Source organism: Saccostrea echinata, unplaced genomic scaffold, assembly GCF_033153115.1.
Source record: "Saccostrea echinata isolate AGI-Se365-2 ecotype Australia unplaced genomic scaffold, CSIRO_AGI_Sech_v1 ptg000010l, whole genome shotgun sequence".
Lineage (NCBI taxonomy): Eukaryota > Metazoa > Mollusca > Bivalvia > Ostreida > Ostreidae > Saccostrea > Saccostrea echinata.
Genome location: NW_026889759.1, coordinates 2,387,179 through 2,414,570, shown reverse-complemented (window position 1 = coordinate 2,414,570; position 27,392 = coordinate 2,387,179). Strand labels below are relative to the sequence as shown.

General features: G+C 34.2%; 2 protein-coding genes across 2 annotated transcripts; one reads left to right on the top strand and one right to left on the bottom strand.

The window, feature by feature from the left end:
- The first annotated feature begins 1,168 nt into the window (after nucleotides 1–1,168).
- On the top strand, nucleotides 1,169–4,432 carry LOC133184134 (tubulin alpha-1A chain-like). Its single transcript, XM_061319003.1, has 3 exons — nucleotides 1,169–1,306; nucleotides 1,709–1,931; nucleotides 3,129–4,432. The coding sequence occupies exons 1-3, from the start codon at nucleotides 1,304–1,306 to the stop codon at nucleotides 4,256–4,258; spliced, it is 1,356 nt and encodes a 451-aa protein (XP_061174987.1). The 5' UTR covers nucleotides 1,169–1,303; the 3' UTR covers nucleotides 4,259–4,432.
- Nucleotides 4,433–7,976: 3,544 nt separating this feature from the next.
- On the bottom strand, nucleotides 7,977–25,951 carry LOC133184131 (lysosomal alpha-mannosidase-like). The gene is made up of 26 exons (XM_061318999.1): nucleotides 25,854–25,951; nucleotides 24,763–24,865; nucleotides 24,092–24,265; nucleotides 23,073–23,266; nucleotides 22,836–22,944; nucleotides 21,569–21,666; nucleotides 21,255–21,326; nucleotides 19,964–20,080; nucleotides 19,246–19,449; nucleotides 18,906–18,978; nucleotides 18,649–18,688; nucleotides 17,976–18,045; nucleotides 17,740–17,859; nucleotides 16,474–16,590; nucleotides 16,036–16,165; nucleotides 15,618–15,685; nucleotides 15,222–15,449; nucleotides 14,903–15,021; nucleotides 14,605–14,706; nucleotides 14,284–14,371; nucleotides 13,640–13,720; nucleotides 13,269–13,359; nucleotides 12,853–12,998; nucleotides 9,603–9,776; nucleotides 9,277–9,388; nucleotides 7,977–9,038 (listed from the first exon to the last, which is right to left on the bottom strand). Exons 1-26 carry the CDS (start codon nucleotides 25,929–25,931, stop codon nucleotides 8,941–8,943), a joined length of 3,006 nt encoding a protein of 1,001 aa, XP_061174983.1. The 5' UTR covers nucleotides 25,932–25,951; the 3' UTR covers nucleotides 7,977–8,940.
- Nucleotides 25,952–27,392: the final 1,441 nt, after the last annotated feature.

Genomic DNA, 27,392 nt, shown 5'->3' with positions numbered 1-27,392 from the left:
TTGAATTTAAAAATGTCTCAAAATGAAGCTTGAAATTGAAATATTTTCTTGCAACAATTTTTATTTTATGCATCTCAATATATATGATTTAATTAAGGTTCTTTGAAGTCTTAGAAATGATATTATAAAAAGTTGACATTTGTACCCCACAAAAGTACAAAAATAAATTAATTTTTAGAGAAATCAAATTTCCTTCAATGTAGCATTAGATCCCCGTGCTTATTAACATGATATGAAATTAGAAGTGATCTGGGATGTCTTGCAATGCTAACAATAACTTTTTACACTATGTATTTTATAACAATTGAAGTAAATAGAAGAACTAACTAAAATACTGTATAAGTGTGCAAAACATGCAATTTTCTCCAAATGCCTGGATACCTATAATTTGGAATCCAAAAATATATTTGTTGATCAGTTTTCAAGTAGAAAATCCATAGCTGGTGCTTTATTCGCATTTACTGAAAAAAAATTTGAGATCTGATAAATTTCCCTGTATAATATGATTAACTTTAATGATGAACGAAGAAATACCATGGGTAAATACGCGTTATTCTGTGACATCCAAAACATTTTTGTGAGAATTTTCAATTACTGAAAAGCTGATTTTCGGAACCTGAGGATCGGACTACCCTAAATTCTTTTCTTTCAGCGTGATTTTTTGTCCTGTGGTTACAATTTTATTTATATCATCCACTTGTCAATGAAATCAAATATGAGATTACATATAATTTTTCTTTGTTTAAAACTCAAAAAAATAAATAAATAAATATCTTCAGTTTCTAAATCTTAGAAATATGCTGTAACTTTACTCGATAAATACATGTAACCCATTTATTTATATTTGAAAATTATGGTATCTCCACTTTTGGTGGGGTGAAATAAAACATTTTTCTTTTACTACTGTAGCAAAAAAAGGAGGATTTACTTGATGCTATGTATAAGCTAGAAAGGGAGACAATAAAAATTACTTTGAATTAAAAAAAAAAGGGGGGGTTTCACATATGCATTATTAAAATATTAAATCCGCCAATGTATTAGACGTTAAGCACCGCTCGTTAAGCACCACCCTCCATTGTGACGTGTAGTTTTGTTCGGAACTTCTCTAGTTTTTAATCAAAGTGCAAGGAAAACCCTCGAAAGTCGCTGTCACTAAATATGCATCATCGGGGCCCACATACTATAAAAGCAAAATGAATGAACTCGCACATCACCTTCCTCCAGACTCATTGAGCAGTCAAACACGAGGATTTTACATCACTTCTGAAATTCTACTTCTTACCCACGCTTTCAAATCTTCATAATGGTAAGTCTTGTTTTTTACTTATTTTGGCTCATTAAAGTTAAGTTTTGTCTTTAGAGTTTTTTAATCGTCAATGTTTTTGCCGGCTGGATTAGCTGACCGATCCCCTCAGGGCCCTGTCTGTTCTTTGAAGTGATTGAATTCTTTCTTTTTGTTTTCGATGTTCAAAGCTATGAACCCCCCAAAATAATATTTTATATAAACTTTGATATAAATGAGTGTTTATATATTGGAAATTGGCGGGAAAAAATGCGAGAGACAACGCCCACGTCAGGCACGTGTGACCCGCACAGAGACGGGAACTGTCAGTGCAAGGCACTATAAGAAGAAATATGTATATGTGGAATATTTAGGTCTCTTTGTGATACATGAGCTGTCATTAAGTTATTAGTTCATTTATTTTAGAGGGAATGCATCAGTATCCATGTCGGACAGGCCGGAGTCCAGATGGGCAATGCCTGTTGGGAGTTGTACTGTCTAGAACATGGAATCCAGCCAGACGGACAGATGCCCAGTGACAAAACCATTGGAGGTGGAGATGACTCCTTCAACACCTTCTTCAGCGAGACTGGTGCAGGCAAACATGTGCCCAGGGCTGTATTTGTTGACCTGGAGCCAACAGTTGTTGGTGAGTAATCATATATTTTTCCACAGATAAATGTTAAGCGTATTGAGAAAAAAAAATATTTTTTTCTTTTAAGATAATAAAAATGGGATGATAAGAATGGGGTGCTCTTTAATTCTGAAATGCCGGTTTTGTTAAGAGGCTTTTCTGAAGTTTTACAAAAATAGTCTTAATGCGATTTATAAAGGGAAAAATGGATTTGGGTCAGATGCAAGTATTTATATTTTTCGAATCACTTATTCTGGTATACTTGAATGGATGAAGAATAGATCATCATGTGTATGGAGTCATGACTTATGACTCACCAGTTCTCACAAAATCAATGGTAGCAGACGGCAAATTGCAGCTGTTCTGCATTGCTAGCATATTTTTTTTACTCTCATTTATTTTGTGAAATGCTTTCACTGCTACAGAGAGGGGGCTCTCAGACAGGCTGGTGATAAGTTCCACATGTGTCAAACACAGCGCGTTGAGGAGATTAAATGTATCCCGCCAATTCTTCTTTGTTCCAAATTCAAATGAAAAAGTTGGCCATGAATTGTTGGACCAAACTTAGCATCATCATAATTATGTCTGGCTACTGTACTTGAGAATTATTATGCAGACGATGATTCATCTGCAAATGTGATGCAGTTGCATTTCTTTATTGATTTTATACTGCATTATAGTTTTTTAAGGCAGACAGCCAATACTGTTGAATCACAAAATGCTGATAGAAAGTGGCCATGAAATCATCCCACTCATAATGATAGATTTCATTGATTATTTTCTTGATGCAGTAACATTTAACTAATGGATTTCTACTTCAGGGCAATCCACATGTAGAGCTATTTAATAATTTAATCAGGTGCTTCTGAGTGTATATTGATGGACATACCCGGTACCTTTAACAATGAGAAAGTTTATCTCCTGGCCCAGATAATGCTTAATTGCAAAATTTCCCTCTGAAATCTGATTAGAATTCATGTATATATACTTATTATATATTACAAAAGAAAACTTAAGCACAAATGTGCTTCAATTAAGCACCAAATTCCAGGAATGATTTTAAAAAATATTAAAAGAATTATCTTTCAGAATCATCTGGTATTCACTTCCTTGTGACTTGGTTTTGTCCTGTTTCATAATCTGTCAGGATGTTGTATTTTATTTTTAGTTATTGAGTAAAGCCGTTAAAGCATTTTAATTTTTTTTTTTTAGATGAGGTGCGTACTGGAACTTACAGACAGTTATTCCATCCAGAACAACTAGTCACAGGAAAGGAAGATGCTGCCAACAATTACGCCCGTGGACATTACACCATTGGCAAGGAAATTGTGGATCTGGTCCTGGACAGAATCCGTAAACTGGCTGACCAGTGCACTGGACTTCAGGGATTCCTCATCTTCCACAGCTTTGGTGGTGGAACAGGATCTGGATTCACCTCACTCCTCATGGAACGTCTGAGTGTGGATTATGGCAAGAAATCCAAACTGGAATTCTCCATCTACCCAGCTCCTCAAGTGTCAACTGCAGTAGTAGAACCCTACAACTCCATCCTGACCACCCACACTACCCTGGAACACTCGGACTGTGCCTTCATGGTGGACAACGAAGCCATTTACGACATCTGTCGCCGCAATCTGGACATTGAGCGCCCCACCTACACCAACCTGAATCGTCTGATTGGACAGATTGTCAGCTCCATTACTGCCTCCCTGCGTTTTGATGGTGCCCTGAATGTGGACTTGACAGAGTTCCAGACCAACTTGGTGCCCTACCCTCGTATCCATTTCCCTCTGGCTACATATGCTCCCGTCATCTCTGCTGAAAAAGCCTACCATGAACAACTCTCTGTGGCTGAAATCACCAATGCCTGCTTCGAACCTGCCAACCAACTAGTCAAGTGTGACCCACGTCATGGCAAGTACATGGCTTGTTGCATGTTGTACCGAGGAGATGTTGTACCAAAGGATGTGAATGCTGCCATTGCCACCATCAAGACCAAGCGTACCATCCAATTTGTGGACTGGTGTCCCACCGGATTCAAGGTTGGCATCAACTACCAGCCACCTACTGTTGTCCCAGGAGGTGACCTGGCCAAGGTTCAGCGTGCTGTCTGCATGTTGAGCAACACCACTGCCATTGCTGAGGCCTGGGCTCGTCTGGATCACAAGTTTGACCTGATGTATGCCAAGCGAGCCTTTGTCCACTGGTACGTTGGAGAGGGTATGGAGGAAGGAGAATTCTCCGAGGCCCGTGAAGATCTGGCTGCCCTGGAGAAGGATTATGAAGAAGTTGGTGTAGATTCTGTGGAAGGTGGGGAAGATGAGGAGGGAGAGGAGTATTAAAGGACCAGACAATTCAACTGAGATTATAATTTATGGACTCTGCTAAACTCTTTATTTTCAGCTGTATTATGATTTGCTCATCAGTGCAATATTTGACCATGACAATCTAAAACTGGGAAAAAAGTGAAATTGAATTCAAATTTCTGCTGATAATAAATTGCTGAAGTTCTTGCATAGTTTTGTCTTTTTGTTTTTAAGAATAATTGTACTTGTTGATATGTTATTGATCTAAATTCTAATTATTCCGTTTTGAAAAAAATGGTTCCTCAAAGCTTCATGTGCATTTTCTATGGAAGACTACCGGTAGACAACAGAACACAGATATCTGGAATACCATGGATATGTCAAAGTGATTTGAAAGTCCCACTCACTTATTCTTTAAAGTATCTTACACGAGATATCTCAAATCCATGGATATCTCCAAATTTTTTTCTCAGTCACATCAAGTTTGAGATAACAAGGATCAACTGTATTTGACAATACAAAGTTGCAAAAGAGGTAATTTTTAGTCCACTTGAGCTGAAAGCTCAAACAAGTTTTTTCTGATCACCTCTTCTGGTATCCATCATTGTGTGTAACTTTTTCTCATTTCTGACTTCTTCTGAAGAACCACTGGGCCAATTTTAACCAAAGTTGACACAAAGCATCCTTAAGTAAAGGGAATTCTAGAGATATAATAGAAAAGGGGAAATGTGTGGAAGCTTTCTATGATCATGTAGAAATCATGACCCCCCCCCCCCCCCCCCTCAATGTGAAGGGTGACTTCAAAAGGGGATCAATGTTTTACTTTAAGATATATAGAAAAAATATTTGATTCTTCTCAAGAACCACTGGACCAGAAAATATAAAACTTACTTGAAAGCTTTCAAACATAATGTAGGTTCTAAATTGTTCAAATCATGGCCCTGGGGGTAGGGTGGGGCCACAATAGGGGATAAAAGTTCTACATTGAAATTATAGGAAAAATCTTAAAAACCACTGGACCAGAAAAGATGAAACTTATTTGAAAGCTTTCAGACATAATGTAAATTCTAAATTCTACCAATCATGGTCTCTAGGGGTAGAATGGGCCCACAATAGGGGATCAAAATAGGAAAAGATTCACTATTTAACTTAGATTAATATGCTTTTATAACGCAACATTTGTATCTTTTCAAGAAATACTTGAGTCCATTTAGTCAAAGGTTGTATCACAAACATGACTATTTGTCAGGAGTTGTGTAGCATAGTGATAAACATGTTATAGTCTCGAAGAAAAGGGAAACTCAGGAATTTTATTGCCTGGGTTGAACCCCAAGAAATACTCTGTACCACATGTTATTTTTTTAAATTTACTTTTTGCTGAGACATTTTCTGCAGAAGAGTTTTGTTTGTCATATATTCATAAATTTCAATAATAAGAATAATCTTCTTTTCAAGAACAGCAAAACCATGATTGGTCATATTTATATGGAAGCATCCTCAGGTAGTTTTAGAAGAAGTTGAAAATGTGAAAAGTTTACAGACGGATGGCAGACGGACAGATGATGGACAAAATGTGGTCAGAAAAGCTCACTTGAGCTTTCAGCTCAGGTGAGCTTAAAAAGTAGGTCACAGTGACCTACTTTGTAAAGTTTACAGCTCATCATCTTCAAATATTTTTGGGGACTAGGACGTACTCTAAACGTATTACGTTTCCACTAATTCCACTAATTCAAGTACAACGCTTAATGTCTTGCACATATTAACATAAATAAGAACATATAGAAATGCGTTAAAGCAAAGCTATGCTAACTTGTTCAAAAATCAAGAAGATGGGTGAATATGACGAGCGAAAAGCCTTTAGTGTGACAAACATGAAGGTGAAAAATTAAATCTAAATTACATTTTCCTTGATATTTCATCTAAAATTAAAATATACTTTATGTAAAATCGCTACAATTGGCAAGAATTTCACGAAGATTGAAATTATTTGCTTATGAAATATTATACACAAACTAAAGAGGGCAAAAAGAGTCATTTTCTCATACTATAACGCTATTTTTCGATATGAGTGGGTCTTCGCTCCATTTTTTTTGAAAATTAATCCTCAATATTTGCATAAAAATAAACATATTTTGGATACCAAAAATATGGAGCAAAGACCCACTATACCTTAAAAATATACTTTTATGACATAACATTCGCATCTTTCAAGAAATACTTGAGGTCCATTAAGTTAAGTCGAGGGTCATATCACAAACATGATTTAAATGCCACCAATCATCAGGACTTGTGTACAAGTCTAGTGGTTAGCGTGCTAGTCTTGAAAGAAAATGATTCTCAGGATTTTTATTGCTAAGGTTCGAACCCAACGAATACCACATTTTTTATTAAAAGAATAAATTTTGCTGAGAAAATTTTCCTTAGAAAAGTTTTGTTTATCATAATTTTATAAATTTCAATAATGAGAACTTTACTCTAAATACTTAAGAACTACACACGCTAACTCTCGATTCCTGCCTACATTTTACACCCATTTAATTCAATATTAATGGCAATTTGGCCGTAAAATCTTCGTTGAATGCAAAGAACAGTTCAATGGTAATTGACTGATAATTTTAATTCCAGTGTTTAATAGTTAATTACTCCTAATTCCAGCTCTTTAAATAAGGGGGGTAGGCGATATTTTTCATTGAAATCGGGCTTTCAAGTATCACCACATTTTAAAATATTCTTGGATATGAATAGATTTTCCTTAAATCTTTTCTTATGTTTAACTCATATAAAATTAAACATATATTATTAATAAAATACAATGTTTTAGTTGTAAACCCGTTTGAAATTGTTAAAAAAAAAAAAAAAGCATTTTTGTAGTTTTTTGACTGTAAACATATGTCCCCCCCCCCCCCCCCCCCCCATGAAACACAAAAAGCTTTGGTATGAATTTGTGAAATGACAGTCCATATTACCTGTAATAAGAAATTTTTGTTTCACGGGGGTGGGTGGGGGGAAGATGTTTTAAAAATATTTTCCGTTTTCTGTTGATTTTTATAGTGAAAAACACAAGTTATACCAAAATTAGAGTTATCTCTCTTTGTTTTCCCAAAGAAGCAATGTTTTATGAAAATTCATATAAATATCTATACAGATATGAAAAATCATTCATATCTGTTAACTTTTGAAAATTGACTTGGAGGTAGGCGAGAGAACAATACTATTGTTCGCAGTTCTTCACAAATTGAACATGATTTTTGTATATCTGAAGCTATATGCTTTCTGCACGCTATGTTTGCCTATCTCCTTTCCGCCAAATATCGAACACACTAAATATGATAAATTTACAATATTAGATCACCAAACCTGAATTGTTGATACATCTTGGGACTGGAAAATATGTCAACCCAAAAGTAAGCCACAGTGATCTTGTTATTCAATTTATCTGAAGAGCCATTCTAGGCCCTTGGGCCTCTTGGTTTTTTTTCTCCTTTGTGTCGATATGTTGAAAAGATTTGTGCACATGCAATAGTGATGCACTGAAACCTTAACACAAAAATTAATATTTCACTAAAGAACTTTTATAGAAATCCAAGAGAATCAATAAAACAATGAGAATAAATAGTGTTAATTTACACACCTTCCAATTAGAAGTACATGTATATTTCATTTCATCAAAAACCTGTAAGATAGCTTTAAGCAATTTTTTACTACATCCTGCATGTGCTGTAATATGCCAAGATAAAAAAAAAAAAAACAAGGGTCCAAGGGTTTTCTTTTTGTTTATTTTGGAATGTTACAAAGATAGTTTACAGTCTGGAAATAAACATGAATTATCTTACTGTATTTTAAATGTTTTTTTAATTTATTAAAGTATCACAGCACATTGTTCCAATCTGAATTTGAGTAATGATAGAACCTATGATAAATGGCATTATGCTTATATAAACGATGTATGCAATATAATATACATCATGACAAAAACAAATTAAAACTATGTATACATGACCATTAAGGAGTAAGAATTAAGTTCCTTTTCCCTTAATTATAACAGAAAGTATTTAATTATGATAAAAGCACCTTTAGAACAATATAGATGAAAAATACGTATAAAAAGCATCAGATCTGAAATAATAGCCTAAAACAATCTGTGATAACTGCGTACCATTTCAATAATCACCCATCCCTCTTACAAATGTTCATTAACATCATTATTTCAAAATGTTTGCAAAACAGAGGATATATTTATGCCTTTTACCAACCCCTCCCCCCTTCAATACTAAATGCATTTCATGCAGAAATATAAATAATAACTTTCTACTCTGGGCACATCAATATTATGTAATATATATACCCTTCTTCAATTCTCTTAATGCCCTTGTTGGGTAAATAAATTGACAATCAAAGTTAAAATAGCTTGAATCTTGGGCTCATAGCAAATCAATCAATAAATTTTCATCATCATGACTAGACAGATACATATATGTACATGCATGCATTAGCATTTGGAACATCACCAAAAGAAAGTTTTAGATTGAAAAGGGGTGAGCATTTTACATGTACAAGTTATAGCACATATTAAAAAGTTTTATGAATGCAAAGCATTGATATTACTGGAGATCCCAAGGTATCCTAACACTATAATCACATTCAAACACTCTCACTTTTAAAAGTTTTACCATTCAGGTAATGTGAGTCAGAAATCAGGTACCTCAGATGACAGTTAATTAGGAGAGTGTTACTTGGAATGTCCGTATTTCCATTGGGTTAAGAATCACTGTAAAATTATCAGCTGCTTTGATCTTGTGTTGCATTAACTTGGTACCTTGAATGAAAAAAATTGCACATTGTTAAAAAAAAAATGAATTAAAAACATGTAGTTCAAATTACATGTGTTCTAATTCAAACACAGTGTATGCATTTTTTCATTTAAATATTCCAAGAAGATTTCTATTTCCAGTATGGACTCTATAATAGTGTGAGAAATTTAGTAGATGAATATCTATTTTAAATAATCTCCTTGATGAATATTTTCAAGAGATTTTACAAAAAAAAAAGTTCACCTGTAGTGTAGTCTTTTGTTTTCCACTGTAGTCTGTTGAGATCACTAAGGGGTAAATTGGCCCCCATTGTTAATTCTTCAATGGTTTTTATACTGAATGGTACAAACATATCCTGAAAATGAAATACATAAGGTCAGCAGTTAACCATCAGCAGGGTACTATTGTATAGCACAAAAAAAAATCAACACCATAATTCTTAAAGAAATTCATGTAATCAATGTATTTTATTTTTATCTGATTTTAGAAATTTTTTGCTTCTAATTAATATATTATATGAGAAAAGTAGTGTTATGAACAAATTGTTGAATATTAAAACACGTTTTTACCTTCACCATAAGTTTCACAGGTTTAGACAATTCAGAGTTTTCTCCCTTCTCATAAATATGTTCAAATCTGATGAGGAAGGGTTGAGTAGGGCTGGGTTTGATTGTAGGGCCACCCCACTGCTCCAAGGTCAACATATGGACATTGGCTGGCAGTGGAGTCTTCAGTCCTGACCACTGCAACAAGAAACATATCAATAACTGAATCAGTTTATCATTATATCTACATCAGGATGTTATACAGTCAAACCTCATTATCTCGAACTCAATAAAACTGAGAAAATACTTCCGATATATCAGAGAATTCGAGATATCCAGGGTAAAATACTTAAGGAATAAGCAGTTAGGACTTCCAAATCATTTTGAAATATCTATTATATTAGTGTTCAAGACACCGAAGTTCAACTTTACTTGAAAAAGGTCATGTACAGTGTTTCTGTCAAATAATGGATATATACATGTTGTGCATTAAAAATCTTGCATATTAAAAAATGAACATATTTAAAAAGTTAAGTCACATCAAAGGTTGTAATGTTACAAATTGGGCCAAATAAATACATCCTAATTTTCTCTGAGTGACTTAGTCATATGTCACTAATTAGTGACATGTTGATACAAATTGTACAAAATTGTTACGGTGATGTTGTTGTCAATTTTGTGATGTAATGTTTCTGAGTTACTCAAATGGAGCTCCTCCCTAGGGATTGGACCCTGGATTCAGTGGAATCATTAATCCAAAAGATGACTTAATAATTAATATTCAAACAAGAGGTCCATAGGCCATAATGCTCACCTAAGTCACTATGGCCCTGCTGTTCTTCAGCATAAGATTTTTTAAATTCCCCTCTTTAATTTTATAAACATTTTTACTCCATACAGTGGACCAAGATCTAGTCCTTGGGGGCTATAGTTTTATTTAAAGTTGAATCAACATGACACTGGGATGCATCAATATGACTAACATGGCCCTGCTGCCATGGAATTTTTTCTTCTATACATAGGCATTTTATAAAATTTGGATCTCTGATTACCAGGGTCTTGCTGTTCTAGAGAAGATTTTTTCATTAATAGTATCACCCTAATGCAGGGGTCCATAATATGAAAAAAGGACAGAATCCACACAATTTTGCATATTAGTATGATTTTTTTGTAACCCTGTTACTTTTTTTTAACTTTTTAATTTTTTTTAAGTGTTATCATGTAAAATTCTGATTCCCTATTTTAGCCCTTCCCTAGCCCATGGGGCCATTATTTGACTAAATTTAATCTGCACTGTCTGGAGATGCTTGCATAATTGTGAACCTGCTCTGCTTAAGAAAAAGATCTTTAAAGATTTTTTTCCTATATATTCACGTGTGAAACTTTGATTCCCTTATATTTATTTATTTTTTTTACACCCTACCCCTGGGAGTCAGGATTTAAGCAAACTTTCACTGCTTGATGATGCTTGCATATTAATATAAAAAATGCCCTCTTGATCTTGAGAAAGATTTTTCCCGGGTCGATTCCCGTGTAAATTTGTTGATCCCCTATTTTCGCTCCATCCTACCCCCGGTAGCCATGATTTGTACAAACGCGAATCTACGAGGGCTGTTCGGAAACTATTGAAACATTTACTTTAAATCCATAAAAGACAGAAATTAATTCATGAGAATTCGTCAGCATTTTATAAAAAACAAATAAAACAAATATGCAAAATTTCTAGTTAATAGAATCATTAGACAAGCCCTGGTGAATGTATAGACTTGCATATGTCTATTGACCTGAAGCAGCCATCCGAAGTTTTTTTTTCTTACATTGATAAGACACTTGCTGTGGTCTTCAACTCGACATTTAGATATATGGGCGCCGTATTGTCAATTAACAATAGTTACTTCCATTCATTTGTCGACTCGATATATCCAAGTGAACTTGAAATAAAAGATACAACAGAGTCTTGACAGATCTATTTTATACCTGGATATTTTACTAGAAAAAGAAGTTAACAATATACCTTTATCACCTGCATGTGGGGTTTATATCTCCCAATTGATTCGATACGCAAGAGCATGCTCCACGTACGAACAATTTCTAAAACGAGGCAAGCTTTTGACAAACAAGTTGATGAAACAAGTATATCAACAGTCTCGTTTACAGTCATCAATTCGCAAGTTATATGTTTGATACAATGACCTTGTCAGCAAATACAATCTATCATTAGGTCGAACGTTGTTTGACGTTTTTTCATACTAATTGTTAGGCCAATATATAAACACGGAAGATTTTTCCGTTTACCCCAGTCTAACCCCCAGGATTCATAACTTAAGACAAGAGGTTCATGGGCCACAATGCTCACCTGAATCAACGACCCTGCTTTTTCTTTATTAGAAATTTTATGTACCGGTATTCCCACGTAAAACTGAGATTTCCTATTGTGACCCAATCCTACCCCAAGGCATCATGAATTGAACAAGCTTGAATCTATACTACCTGAGGATGCTTCCATATTAATATAACTAATCACTGTTTTGCTGTTTTTTTTTTAAAGTTTAAAGACTAATCATGCCTTTGCTATTTTTGAGGAGGAGATTATTATACAGTTGAACTTCGGTATCTCGAACACTGATATCTTGAATACCCTAGATATGTGATATGGAAGTCCCAACCCCTTAATCTTTAAGTATTTTCCCTGGGTATCTCGAATCCTCAGATATCTCGAAATTTTTTTCTCGGTTCCATTGAGTTTGAGATAATGAGGTTTGACTGTATATTTTTTCCTATATATTCCTTTTAAAATTTGTTCACCTATTGTGGCTCCACCCTACCCCTAGGGTCATGATTTGAACAAACTTTAATCTACACTAGGTCAGGAAGCTTTCACATAAGTTTCATCTTTTCTGGCCCAGTGGTTTTTGAGAAGAATATCTATAAAAGATGCCATTAAATTTTCTCTAATTCTTAATTATCTCCCCTTAAAAGAGGGCTTTGCCCTTAATTTGGAAAAAAAAAACTTGCATTTCCTTTACCCAGAGAAGCTTTGTGGCAAGTTTGGTTGACATTGGCCCAATGGTTCTGGAGAACCAGAAGAAATTGTGAAAAGTTTATGATGACAACAACGATGATAAGGACAACATACCACAGACAAATTTCAATCAGCTTGTGGCTCAGGTGAGCTAAAAATAAAGTTATTCAGTGAACATGGGTTTAAAAACTGTAATTGCTTTGCTGGCATATTTCACGATGCCTGCTAGTGAAAGGAGTCTTTGCTTCTTACAGTAGTAAGGAACTTCTGGCTCCAGTCCTGTTGTTTCATCTGAGAGGCAGTGAATGATAGAGAGGGAGCCATGTACAGTCGTAGTCCCATATCCCTGTGGAGGGCCCCAGAATTCTGCACTGTGTCCAGAAATAAGAAATGCTTCCCTGAAAAAAAGTAATGTTATTATTTCGTTGCACTACTTACTAGTACATGTATAATGTGAAACTTGTAACAGAATAAGACTGATTTTCTCAGATTTATGTTATTTTCAGGTAATAATCATTTGCATACTTTGTATTATTACATGCATACTACAAATAAGTGGATTTTATAATTTGTTTCTGCACAATCCATAAATGTCAATAAAAGCATTTAAGAATATTCCAATAAGGCCTGCTGGCATAAAAATTTCACATTTACGAGAAGTACATTACCTCTGGCAATGAGACCCTTCCCATCAGCCCCTGTCTCATTCAAAGCTTCTCCAACTCCTAAATTGTCATCATACAACAGACGGCGATGTAACTGTAACATAAAGCAGTATAAGCCACTGGAGTATTTCTATACTATATACTCAATAGACCATTTAATTTGCATGTATGAACTTTTTACTATAAGTTTTGTCATCTTCTTATGGCTTACTTGGACATATATAAATTTTGTTTTCGTAGATCAGTCACTATAATGCCCTGATACATATTTCATGACTGTGTGCTATAACAGTGGTATTAAAAATTTCCATTTTTTTTTGTACAAGCAACTAACATGACAAAGAAATGAAACTAAACATGTTGTTATTTGTTACCATGACTTCCACATTTCCATCCTGTAGACTGCTTCCTCCTTGACTTCTGTCTGTCATCACAGTAAACTGAGTGTTGTCATCCTGGAAAAATTAAAGCAGAATTGAGATCGGGAAATTTAATGCAAACCAAGATTTTTCTAGTTACTCTATCCAGTTAAATTTTCACTGCTGTTTTATTCTCATTGTCTATACAGCAGAAGAAAATAAAATTAACAAAATATGGAAATTATCTAAGTACTCAGTGCTTTAAAAACTGTGAATTCAAAATAAAAATCGAAAATTTGAAGGGGGAGGGGGACTGTCATGAGCAACAACATAAAAGTTAGGAATTATTTGAGTCAGTGGTTCCAAAGTAATTTCCCAGACACAATCTTGAATTTTGTTAAAGATAGATTGACCCCCATGCCAAAATCAATATGTTTCATCCTTATACATATTTTTATTTCAGAAATTGAAACAAGAGACACATGGGCCACAGTGCTCACCTGAGTCACTGTTCTTTTCATTACAAATTATATTATGTAAATGTATATACAGGACTTTTAAGTGCATGGTTTTAATAATTTAAATTCACAGTATATTGAGGCTTAATGTCAACATCACAATTTGAGATAATAAGAATATTGTAGGAACATATAATCTACTTTGATATAAACTCTGCTGTTGATGGGATAATAATTTGCAGAAATTGGTTCAGATGTCTTGAACTTCCAAGTATCTCTGTGATTTCGCCTGAAAAAGACAGGATGTTATTACTCAATTGTGTATGCTTATCAAATCAATGTGCATTTACAGTCCAATTATGTACCTTTATAATCAATCATGTTATTATCTCACGGTACAAGTTCAATCTGAAAGGTATGCACAAAAAGGATGTTTTGTAGACATGAAAACACCAAATGCCAATCACAGAAATCTGAAAGATACAATGTACATTGAAATCCACAAAACAATTAATTTCTTACGTTCTTTTGAGTATTTCTCTCCCGTTGGCATCAGTGTAGAAGACACCTTTGGTTTGTAGCCCTGTGCTATACTTTGTAATGATTTCTTTTCCCATGCCATCACTAAAAAAAGATTAATATTTCAACTCAATCTCAACAAGCTGTACATAAAAAAGATAAATCAAAGCATTAGAAAGGCAACTTTGCTTCACTGATTTGTTGTTAAAGGAAAGTCTACATAAAAATGCATGAGTACAAATAAAACTACCGGTATACAGTCTTTACCATTGTGAGTTTCTGGAGGGCTATACTAACTGACCTGATAGGTATTGGGCCAACTGTCCACTCCAACTCTGCATAGTTTGCCTGGTCATACAGTCTGACCACTTGGGACACCCAAGGTGAGAACTGTTGCCTGATTTCCTGGACCAACTGACCCTAAAATGAGAAAGAAATGTTATGTTTATACAAGCTGTCAAGTCCCACATATGATATACTGTATAAGTATTTAGAATACTATTTAGAACCATGTAAAATTTGCAAGTTCAAGAATTTACACAAGTCAGTACTTCATATTTTTTAAAACCAATTCCTTAGAATACAATTCATTGGAATGTCTACAGAATTCACTCATTTACCTGAATGTAATAGGTTTTCTTCTTTAACTGAGGCTGAAAGTTATACGTAGTTGTAGTAAGAGGTCTGAATACGTAAGCTCCGGAAGCTTGGTACTTTAATACACTGGTATTGCCAGGGTGCCCTATATAGTACAGGAATGTCTGCTGTAAAGGAATGGAGGCCCCAGAATTCAAGTTCTTCATTGACTTCAACTGGCCAGATTTTCCATCAAACATCAGGGATAAATGCTAAAGAAACCAAAATGGTAAAATTTAAACATCTCAAAAGTGTCACAAATTCAAATATTTTGAAAAATTACATCATTATTTTTCTTCCAGTAATCTCATTTGCGACTGAGAACACTTGTTTGCTTTAAATTGAAAACTTATTGAAAAGATAAGTGCAGTAGTATAAACCTGATTTTTTATGACGACATCTGAATTATCAAACTGGTGAACAAAAGACTTCTGTGACTTGCTTGCTCCTTTAAATACAAAAGAAGTCAATAAACACAAGAATAAAAAAGAAATTATAAAACTTCAAAAATGTTTTGCAAATATTTATATTCAGCAATACTACAATTGAACTTCGGTATCTCGAACACAAATATCTCGAAAACCATGTATATGTCGAAGTGATTTTAAAGTCCCAAACACTTATTTCTTAATTATTTTACCCTGGATATTTCGAATCCTTGGATTTCTGGTCCTGTGAAGTTTGAGATAATGAGGTTTGACTGTACTTGAATTTTTAAAGGTATCAGAGTATAAATTCATTAGCTACCATAAAAAAGCATTTCACTGATGTATGGTACATGTGGACTAATTAGCCTACCCTGACTCATTTTGACAAAGAAGGTGCTGAAGCCAAGGGGGGGTAATGAGACCCTGAAGACAAGTTCATTCTCTGCCAGTGATCCATTCCTCTCTGGTATTCTCTTAGTCTCATTGCTGACGGGTAAAACCTGTAGGTAAAAGGTCAAATATCAAGGATTTATTTGAACAACAAGATAGACATCAAATTGCTTTTTTGAGAAATTACTTCTTTTAAAAACTTGCTTTACAGGTGTAATTTAAATGTGCATGATAATATAGAGCTATAATGCAATCATTTAATTCAAATGGGGAAAAATACCTACATTTAAATATATAGCAACAGATACATGTAGTCTAATAAACTTATAAACATATTTTTTTTTGGGGGGGGGGGGGTATGAAAATTAAAAAGAAAGATGAGAATCAGAATTAAGTTTATCTTGCACTTGTTACAAACCTGAGATGGGATACTCTTGCCATTGGGATCTGTTATGACATAAGATCTACCTATGACAGGAAGTCTTATCCAATGATTCAATGACCTACCCAAGGGGTTGTACACTGTCATGGTAAACTACAAACAGTTTGATAAATATAATTGTTACAAAGGTTGTGGAGATTTATTTCAGCAAATGTAAAAAAAAAACTACAAATGTGAGCATCATTGGAATAAGCAAATAGGCCTAAAACAGAATTTATTGAGACTCTGGTTTTACATGTAAGTATTTTCTTTGGTGACAGTGGAACAAGTTTCTATTTTATTTATAATAAAGTGGAATAAAACTCTACAGAAGAGAATGTGCTATGGCAGCTGAATATTCAAGGCTGATTTAAAAAGTCATTCTAAGCTAAAACATGAATTTTATTACTTTTATGTAATTATATAGTTTTTTTCTTCACACAGATGTAGTAGAGTCAACTGCTGAATTCTGAATAGACCATAGCTTTTAAAATACACATGTATCAAAGATCACTGTTCTATGAATTCTGGATGGAAACTGCATTGACATGGTTTCATCAGATTTTTATATATGGAATATCTGGAAATTGTGTAATTAATTCATATTACAGAAAAGTTAGTCCGAAATATCTGATGTTTTCCTGGCTTTTTTAACGATTTGATATTTTATGTGCCAGGAAAATGTCAGAACCGGCGCCATTACAAAAACTGGAAATTTCACCGTCTCCAGCAAGAGTTGATTTTCAATACTTGCGAACCGAATTTTATGCCAAACTCACAATTTATCAATAGCACAATGCTTCAAGTACTCATCAAGTACTCACCGATATCGATGAAAAGAAAACATCACTCCACATTTGATACAGGACTTGCAAGATTTTAAAATGCATGAAATGAAAACAAATCTCGACAGTCAGATAAAATGTTTTCATTGGATTATATATTATATAAATGAACCATAAAAACAATGTTGGTGAGCACTAAAAGTATTGTACTATTGATATGTTGTGAGTTTGACATTTAATTTGGTTCGCAAGTATTGGAAATCAACCCGAGAATGCCACCTCCAGTTGGAGGTGGCGAATAACTGGAGGAGGCGAAATTTCCAGTTTTCGTAATGGCGTCAGTTCTGATGTTTTCCTGGCACCTAAAATATCAAATCGTTAAAAAAGCCAGGAAAACGTCAGATATTTCGGACTACAGAAAAGTGTGTGACAAGATAAAATAAGGCATTAAACTGTATATACATGTACAAATACAGACCTGTTTGTAATTTTCTGTTGCACGACACATGCTGATATTCAAAAGATTACAGAACATCTGGTCTGGTGGGGCTTCTTTCTGTTTTGGAAATAATTTCTTGTATGCATCATTGACCACTTTCTGTAAAGAGGTGAACATAAACAAAACATTAATCAATCATGATTATGCAAAACTTGAATAAGTATCTTCACTTAAGTTTTTTATGCTATATTTCAAATGTGTAATGTAAAGCTCACCTGACATTCATAATTTCCCCTTGCTAGCCTCATTGCATAGTCATAAGCCACAGCCTGTTTTTCTGTTCCCCTGTAATATATTTCAGTGAATCATACTCACTTCAAATCATTATGATAAAACTGTACACTGGTCTTGCTCCTTCCATATCAAAAACAAAAAAAAGTGAAAAAAAAAAACAAAAAAAACCCAGAAGTTAATAAATGTTCTACCAGTAAATAAAATGTTTTTTTCAATTTTTCAACTGAATAAGCAAATGATAATTTCCATTTCAGTTCTGAACAAGCAACTGCCTTTTATTTACACATATAACAACATCCATGCAATGAAAAACTTATTCAACTTGAAAGAAGGGATAGAAACAAAATAGAACAAATTTAATATCTCATTCAAGATACATGTACATGTAGTTGAATCAAATTAGCCCTCAATATCAATGGAAAGATTTTTTTCCTTCATTTTTTTCATTTTATTAATTCAATGTTTCATAGTTGCCATTGCAATCTAAGCTCCTACATGGCTGTAAAACTGTTATAAAACAAATAATTACTTAAAATAAAATCAAAAATTCTGAATATCTTATTTTTGTGACTTGTTCAAGGCATACATATAAAACTTGCATCTATTCAAATCATGACCTTTAATAGCCTCTATCTGAAAGTCAGCCATACTTACGATACTGCATCATGATGCTGTGCTACACCCATTGCTTCCTCTGTAAACAAATCAAAACTTGAAATTTTAAAGACTTTTGTTTTTTTTTTCACTGTTTTATTTTTTTCTAAATTTCCGTTTCATGTGTCATTGTTGGGTGACTTATTTCCCTAGATGGTGATCAAGTCAATCACTGTCTTTCAAAACAAAATTATACAATCTTCATAACTCATATAAAGTTCAATATAAATCATAAAGAATAAAATCCTGTAACATACTTAGGACTTTAATGTTCAGTGTGCTATTGTCAGAATCTTCTAACACAGCCAAGGCATCCAGCTGTTTACACACCTAAAACAGAAGTCAAGGGTCAAAGGTGATACATATGTTACAATAATAAGTTACAGATGCTATTTAGGAAACAAAACTCAAAATAATCTAGTTCTGGATGACATATATGTAACTGGAAAGTATATGATCCCTAAAAGATTTCATTCAATTCTGAAACATGCATTGACAAAACTAACAAGTAACCAAATAAACCCAATCACAGAGTACTTATAAAATTTATTTTCGTAAATCTGTAGTCCCTTTGAGTTCAGAATTTCAGAATACTACCTGTAGGAAGTTGTTTGTCTGCCTAACGTAGCCCTTGAGGTTGGGGCGACTGCTGTAGAACCCTGTCCAGTAGGAGTGGGGGAGGTGAGCATACGGGAAGAAATCATCTTTCTTGGTGGGCCAGGTTTGATTGGCTCGATTCAGCTGGTACAGATAACAGCTGGGTGTAGAGTAGAGGAGATTTACTTTGCTACCATGTTCTTGCTGAAAATATGAAAAAAAAATATCAAAACATAATTTTTCTTTTGCAACTAAAGTAGATAATAATTATGGTAAATGGGTCTACCGGTATACATTAGTTTGTCTGCTCCCTTTTGGTGCCACATCATTCTGGGTATAGGATTGGGAGGTAAGGGAATTATTTGATTATTCTGTCCCAAAATGAATTTATTAGACTGACGGTGTAAGTTTCATTTCATTTTGCACTAAATTTAAAAAAAAAAAAATATCATGACAATGTATTATCATGGTCAGACTTTCTATAAAAAATTTTTTTTAGTTGTCTTCGGGTGTCAATTGCAGAGGAAACAAACAAAATACTAATTCTGGCTTTCAAAAATCCTAAATTTCCAGAGCATCTCATTTCAATACAAATAAGTAAAAATTTTAAGACATACACTGTACATCTCAAAAAGATTTTGCAGATTGTCCTTTTCCACATTCAAATTTCTATCTAGTGCTTTCTCTCTCTTAATGAAGTTATACCTGGTACCAATACCTGAGCATTTACAAGCTTTATCAGTTTATCCATGTTCTTGAACCACATGTGTGCATTCTGGTAGTTGAAATCACTCCCCATAGTCATTATTAAGTGATTGGTAGCATAAGCAGTGGCCTGTAATCAAAATCAATCATACAGCACACCTGTCTCAAAGAATAAGAAAACTTTCTCTAAACTATAAAATTATAGTCTACCTGGTTCTGTGTGTAATTGACGTAGGTATAGTTTACCTGGTTCTGAGTGTAATTGAAGTAGGATAGTCTACCTGTTTTGTGTGTAATTGAAGTAGGATAGTCTACCTGTTTTGTGTGTAATTGAAGTAGGATAGTCTACCTGTTTTGTGTGTAATTGAAGTAGGATAGTCTACCTGTTTTGTGTGTAATTGAAGTAGAATAGTCTACCTGGTTTAGTATGTAATTGAGGTATATGTAGCATATTATACCTGGTTCTGTGTGTCATTGACATGGATAGTCTACCTGTATTTGTATCTAATTGAAGTGAGAAAGTCTACCTGCATCTTTGAATGATTGATGTAGGATAGTCTACCTGGTCCTGTGTGTGATTGAAGTAGGATAGTCTACCTGATTTTGTATGTAATTGCAGTAGGATAACATACCTGCATCTCTGCATGATTGAAGTGAGATAGTCCACCTGGTTCTGTGTGTAATTCAAGTAGGATAGTCTACCTGGTTGAGTATGTAATTAAGGTATATGTAGCATATTATACTTGGTTCTGTGTGTCATTGACATTGGATAGTCTACCTGTATTTGTGTCTAATTGAAGTAAGAAAGTCTACCTGCATCATTGAATGATTGACATAGGATAGTCTACCTGGTCCTGTGTGTGATTGAAGTAGGATAGTCTACCTGTTTTTGTATGTAATTGCAGTAGGATAACATACCTGCATCTCTGCGTGATTGAAGTAGGATAGTCTACCTGGTTCTGTGTGTAATTGAAGTAGGATAGTCTACCTGGTTTAGTATGTAATTGAGGTACATGTAGCATATTATACCTGGTTCTTTGTGTAATTGACATAAGGTAGTCTACCTGATTCTGTGGATGATTAAGGTTGGAAAGTCTACCTGCTTCTGTGTGCAGTTAAAGGTAGGATTTTCTATCTAGTTGTGTATTAAATGGGGTAGGATAATATACCTGATTCTGTGTGTAATTGAAGTAGAAAAGTATTCCTGGTTCTCTGTCTGAAGTCGGATAGTATGCCCTGGTTCTGTGTTATTGGAGTAGAATAGTTCATCTGATTTTGTGTGTAAATGTGAAAGGATAGTTTACCTGGTTCTGTGTGTAGTTGAGGAAATCTTTTGTCTTCTGATCTGCATTATAGCCCTCCATATTTTTGTCATCCTACAAAATTTATCTCATCATTTTTATTGCAAGTTACTCAGATGTATCCATTACACTGTATATATTCTACATGTGTGACATATATATAACAGCAGCTTCAAATTGAAATATAATTAATTCAAAGTCTTCCAAGCATATCGTGTTATAAATTGTTTTATGCTGTACTGAGAAATCTAGTGAAAAAATTTGCACAAATACTCGAAGTTCAGTTTGGGAATTGGGATCAATACATGCACACTCACCATAATAGGGTCATCATGACATGACGAGTCCCAACAAAATCCTGGAGGTGGATTGTAGCCATGGTAGAGCACCCCTGTAAACAAGTCACTACTGGAACCTAGAATTAAAACAACGGTGGTATACAAACTGAAGCAGGTTAATTAAAATATACGAGGGGTTATCAAAAAGTTCGTGGACTGACGCGATAAAATTAATAATATGTAGTCTGTGCTTACAAAATTTAAGCGGAACATAAAACAACGAAAGTTTAAGAAATGTTGAAAATTTTAGTTTGATACGTTGATAATTTGCCAAATTATTCTAAAATTAAAAAGACTTTATGTGATCACCCGGCGCTGTCGCCGTTTAGTGTCATGACGTCCGCTTTACGTCATTGTTTCTTAATGTCCGCTCTCTCTACCTCATACACTTATCTTGATGAGATTACCTGGAGTTAATTAAGGACTTAAACCCGTCTTACTTATATGAATTTACAATGTCATGAGCAGCTGTTTTCAATGCATATAATATTGTAAATGGATCTTTATATGGGGAAAGATCCTAACTTGATTATTCCAGAATACTTAGCTTGTTGGAGTTCAATTTCTACCACACATGATCAACGTCACTTTTCGACGTGACTGACTTTTGACACCCTGACTACAAATCGACACTAACTGTGCATATTTCATCTCTCTGAATCTTTTTGGGCATTAAAAAACAAGTACTCTGGATACATTTTATTTTTCTGTAGCCAGTTTAAACATTCCTTAGGTCAATACCAGTTTTTCCAGGAGCGAAACTCTATAGAGTGTTTGAAAAAGAAACCCCTCCCCCTTTTTGACGCTATTTTCAAGCCCATAATTGTTTGGACACTCCATATAAAATTTACGATAAAATTTCATAGAAATTACAGAATGGGGTAAAAATTGCAAATTTTACTAAACAAATGTGTCGTACCACATGCCTGAATTAACGAGATTTTTATGATGACAAATACTCATATCTAAAGAGTTTTTCTCAGTTACACTCAGGTAGAAAAAAAAACGTCATATTAGAGGTTGCGCCGCCTGGACATACCTTTGCTTACAAAAACACTAACAATTTATTAAAAAATAAAAATTATGATTTATGGTTTATTCTATAGATAGAAAAGATGATGCTAACTAAGTGTGTAAAAATTCATTGATGTACCTAAAGCGGTTTTAATTTTATGACACTAGTCCACGAACTTTTTGATAACCCCTCGTAAACAAAACATTAACAAGCATGTTTATTTTTTCATACCTAAATTGTCAGGACTGCCCTGCCAAACCATCTCCATGGATTTTGTTAGAGCTCGATTAAACTTGTCTTGATAATCCAAACGTCCAAAGAACAAGCCATCATATCCCATCTGTAACAGTAATTCCTCTATTAAAAATCTTTATACAACAAACTCTTTAAACTGAATCAAGGATCAAAGTTAGTAAGATGCTTTGATTCACAATAAGCATTTAGTCAAGCACTGTAGGAGAGACTTACGTGAGCAAAAAGGGAAGCTTGCTCCCTGGAGTGGCCAAATGGATCAATCTGCCAAGCTACACGAGGTCTGCCACAATCTCCAAAGTTCTGTCGGAGAAATTCCAATCCAAGAGAATGTTCATCAATGATTGCATTATAATGTGTTGTGGCTTCATCATCCATACACCAGCCACCTAGGATAAACTCGAGGCGCCCTGTCAGTATAATAACAAAGTAATTCTATTTCAATTTAAATGCACTGAAACAAATTCAAATAAAAATGCTTGTAGCTCATACATGCTGATAAAAAGCTCCAATTCATCAAGAATTTTAAAATAATGAAATATTCATATAGAAATAACGAATTACAGACAAAATGAAGTTGGGTGCTTTGAGTCTTGCTATTACCCCATTTCACTGTTGCTAAGGTATTGTTATATGTATATGAAAATTAACGATCCCTGAAGGAGCAGTATACACATGCACTCTCTATTGATATACTGAATTATCATAATTTTTCCATAATTTATGACCAAATAATAAATATACATCATACACATCTTTTCACCTTTATTGGTATGTTAAACATTACCGGTAGTTAAACAGTTCATTGATGATTAAATCCTAGAGTTGAAGTAGTTTCTCTGTCATGGTCACTTAATTGTCATTTAAAAATTGACTAAAAATCTGGATACAATTTAAAACTTTCAATATATGTAGCCATTACTTACAAGATCCTTAAATGCATAATTACCCTCTTGAGTTCAAGGGCTTCAAATATTATTACCAAATATTCTGTTATAAATGATATCACAAGTTTATGAATCACTCTGTAATAAAATTCAAAAGTACTTTGCCTATCTCCATGCTGATAGTAAATGTTAACCTAGAGCTAGTACATGTTGTTCATTTTTATAATATGATAGTGTACTAGTATGCATTATAGGTTAAAATGTAATTGAGAATAATTTTTCTCATCAATTCTTGGTAGATATTATAAACAGAAAGCATCACTGCATCCCCTCTGAAGTACACATTACCATCATTAACAAGTCCTTTGACCAAATGCCTCATCCTGTCATGTTGCTGTCTCCACCATCGTGCAAAGAAAGCAACCTCCACATAAATAAATCTTTTGTTTTTATCTGCCATAAGTTCCTGAATAACTGAGTCCAAGATATACTGCACTCCGGCATTCTGTATATTGTTCTTGTCTGAAATAATGGAATCATTATTTTAATGCAACAATCCAAATCATTGCTACATGTACAAACTAGGTAATCACTTTCATAATATTTTTTAATTTTAATTTCAAGAGGATAATGAGGTGTTCCTCCAGAGAGAAGAAATGTGGTTGATTCAGATAAATAAACATTTTATTCAAAAGTTTGAACAACAAGTCTTGAAGCTGTCTTCCAAAATTCAGACACAGCTTGTAAATAGAGAACTTTATGGTTCAAAAGATACTTTGAAATAACTGAAAGACTAGTAAGTGCACTGAGCAGGAATTTCCTACATTAAATAGAAAATTTTAGTACTGTCAAATTGACAGACAGATCTATCTAGCAGGAATTTCCTACATTATATAGAATTTCTACATATTTGTCAAATTGATATATAATTATTTATACAGTACTGTATTCCGTTCATTCAAACAACATTTTAAAAGTAAAATGTGAATTAAAACGAGTCATTGTAGATAGTCTATAACCTCCATAATAGTATTGGTCCACTGTTTTTAGCCAACCCACATCATCATGAGTATGGGGGACCAGGTGGACATTGATCATTCCATCTTTAACAGGATTACAGCTCTGTCAAATAAAGCAATGAAACTAATGTTTTATATATCAATTACAATCTTTAATTGCTACTTGTATAAGAAACTTTTAACTAACTGGCCACTTCAAATCAGATCTTTGAATATATTGTTCATTTAATATATTCTTCTTGAACTTGATTAATCCTACAATTCTAATACCAAGGACTTCTGTGTAATTGTTACATTTATAAGGCGCTGATTTTCCTCTTCACACATAGGTCTTAATTCAACAGCTACTTGGTAATTTTTATCACAAGAAACTGATATGAAAAATATTAATATGCTATCAAGATTTAATTTATGACATTTAGGGACATGAAAGTGGAATTTTTATTTTCCAAAAACAAATCAAGTTAGACTTAAATAGCTTCTGAAGAGGTAAAAAGATGAAGGATATTAAAGCCACTTGGTAAAAAAAAAAGGAATATTGCATGTAGCAAGGAGACACATATATGTGTACACCATATAGCTGTTCCTGTGGCATATTACTGCATGTTCAAGCTACTGGGTATATGAGAATATCTCAGTATCTTTGTACCTCCAAATTTTTTGTTTTGTTTTTGTTTTTGTTTTTTTTTTTAGAACTTTGGTTCAAAATGGTCTGAAGGAGACACAGTTTATTTATTTATTTTTTCATGAAAACAATGAGGTTAAAACTATCTTATCATCAAACTGCGACTTTTTTTAACTCTTACATGCTGATCAGAATATTGACTATCTGCTTAAGAAAAATACATAAAATAGCTAAATAAAACCAGGATAACAACAATCTACCTGAACTTTCTTTAGAAAGCCCGGGTTTAATTATATATAGCCAACTCAAGCTACATAACTATAAATCAAGAGGTTATTATCTAACATTCTGGTTCTCCTCTTTCTACAAAGTGTACTATCAACATAGCTAATACTGACCCCTTATGCAACGTTACTCTGCAATCAAAATGCTGCAAAGTGACATTAAAATCATGAAAAAAGCAAACCTCATATCCACATTTTGAGAAACTACCCTTAATGAAAAATACTATGACAAGAAAAACACCAAACGCCTGAATCTTCATTCTTCTGCAGCTGAACTGCGAAGTTGTGTTTACAGGTGAGGTCACTATCAATAATAGGGGGTTTTAAGTACTCCAGTAAATTTTTCCGTAGGAGATACGGGAATTAAATAAAATATTTCCTTACTTCCTTAATTTTGTGATAAGAAACACTATTTGCATTTGGGAAAATTAACATTTTGAAGTAGTTTTGTCTTTGGATAAACATTAATAGTAAAAGTGAAAGTAAACGCTTCTATCCTGTCATCCCCATGATTGAGACAACCCTCTTTCGTTTTGAAGACCGGTTCTTCTGTCTGTCTTTAATGTGTATCAAACAAGAAAGGCCAGTCTATATACTTGGGTAATAACTGAGTTGTGGATGTTTAGTATATACCTGATTGAAATTTATAAAATGTATTCACAGGTCCCGCCAGAGGAGGCCTTGACATAGATATGTTAACTATGTTAACTAAATTATCCGATCCCGATGTGAATTACGGGCAAGCTGACGAACACCAACAAATTGGTGTTACAGTACACGTACTTATAAAATGATTAAATTCATAGCCCATACCAGGCAGTTTGGAGGGAATCAAAATTCCATTGGGCAATGCAGAGGCTGGATTTCTAGGCAGACTTCAGCAAAAAGCCCATACGAAGAGATGTTGAATCCTTGCTTCAAGAAATTAATCTGCCAGCTCTACAAGAATATTCATCTTCTAGTTCCACTACGTTGAACATCCAGCATTTATGAAGAGGACAGATTCAGTAGCATTCACTCAGCAGAGATGGATTACATTTGAGCCAAAAGGGGACCAGCACTGTCATTGCATGGTGACATTACAAGGGCAGTTTTATCTTAGACTTTTCTTCTCGCCCAGCCTCCCCATCACCCTTTCCATACAGGTCCACTCTTCTGTCAACACTGATGGTAAAGATGTCAACTGTAACCATCAGCCAGGATAATAATTGACCAATTGTACCACGAGCTTTACCATCAAGATTTATCTTGGCTTGTTTCGCTCCCAGCACTTACTGTGACACTATTGTGACAATGCAGGAGAGAGTCAGTCTACTAGCATATCCACTGCTTCTACTTCCTCTATTTCATCTCAGATGGGTCCCTCTCCTTGCACTTCATCTGGTCTACTTCCTCTCTTTGTGTTTCATCTGTATCTACTTCATGTCCTCTATCTTCCTAACACTTCAATCCCTCTTCATGCATTTCATCTATGTCTACTTTCTCTCCTTATGCTTCACCTGTGTCTTATTCCTCAGTCTCTCTTTCCACACACTACTTCGGGCTCCTAGGTACTTCCTTTTCTGGCATTTTAACAGTCTACTTCCTTTTTTTGCACTTCCTCTCAGTCTAGACCATTTCTTGCACTTCCTGTCAGTCTAGACAATCTCCTTGCACTTCATCTCAGTTTAAACCATGTTCTATCTCTTTCTCTCAGAACAGACCATTCCGTGCACTTCCTC

What these genes read in the sequence shown, in the direction of transcription:
- LOC133184134 (XM_061319003.1), top strand. An exon ending in CCTGGAGCCAACAGTTGTTG is followed by an intron (nt 1,932 to 3,128) that starts GTGAGTAATCAT and finishes TTTTTTTTTTAG; the next exon opens with ATGAGGTGCGTACTGGAACT.
- LOC133184131 (XM_061318999.1), bottom strand. Translation starts at nt 25,931, where the DNA reads ATGAAGATTCAGGCGTTTGGTGTTTTTCTTGTCATAGTATTTTTCATT. An exon ending in TCAACTACACACAGAACCAG is followed by an intron (nt 20,081 to 21,254) that starts GTAAACTATCCT and finishes TTTTGATTACAG; the next exon opens with GCCACTGCTTATGCTACCAA. An exon ending in ATGGAAATGTGGAAGTCATG is followed by an intron (nt 13,360 to 13,639) that starts GTAACAAATAAC and finishes TTTATGTTACAG; the next exon opens with TTACATCGCCGTCTGTTGTA.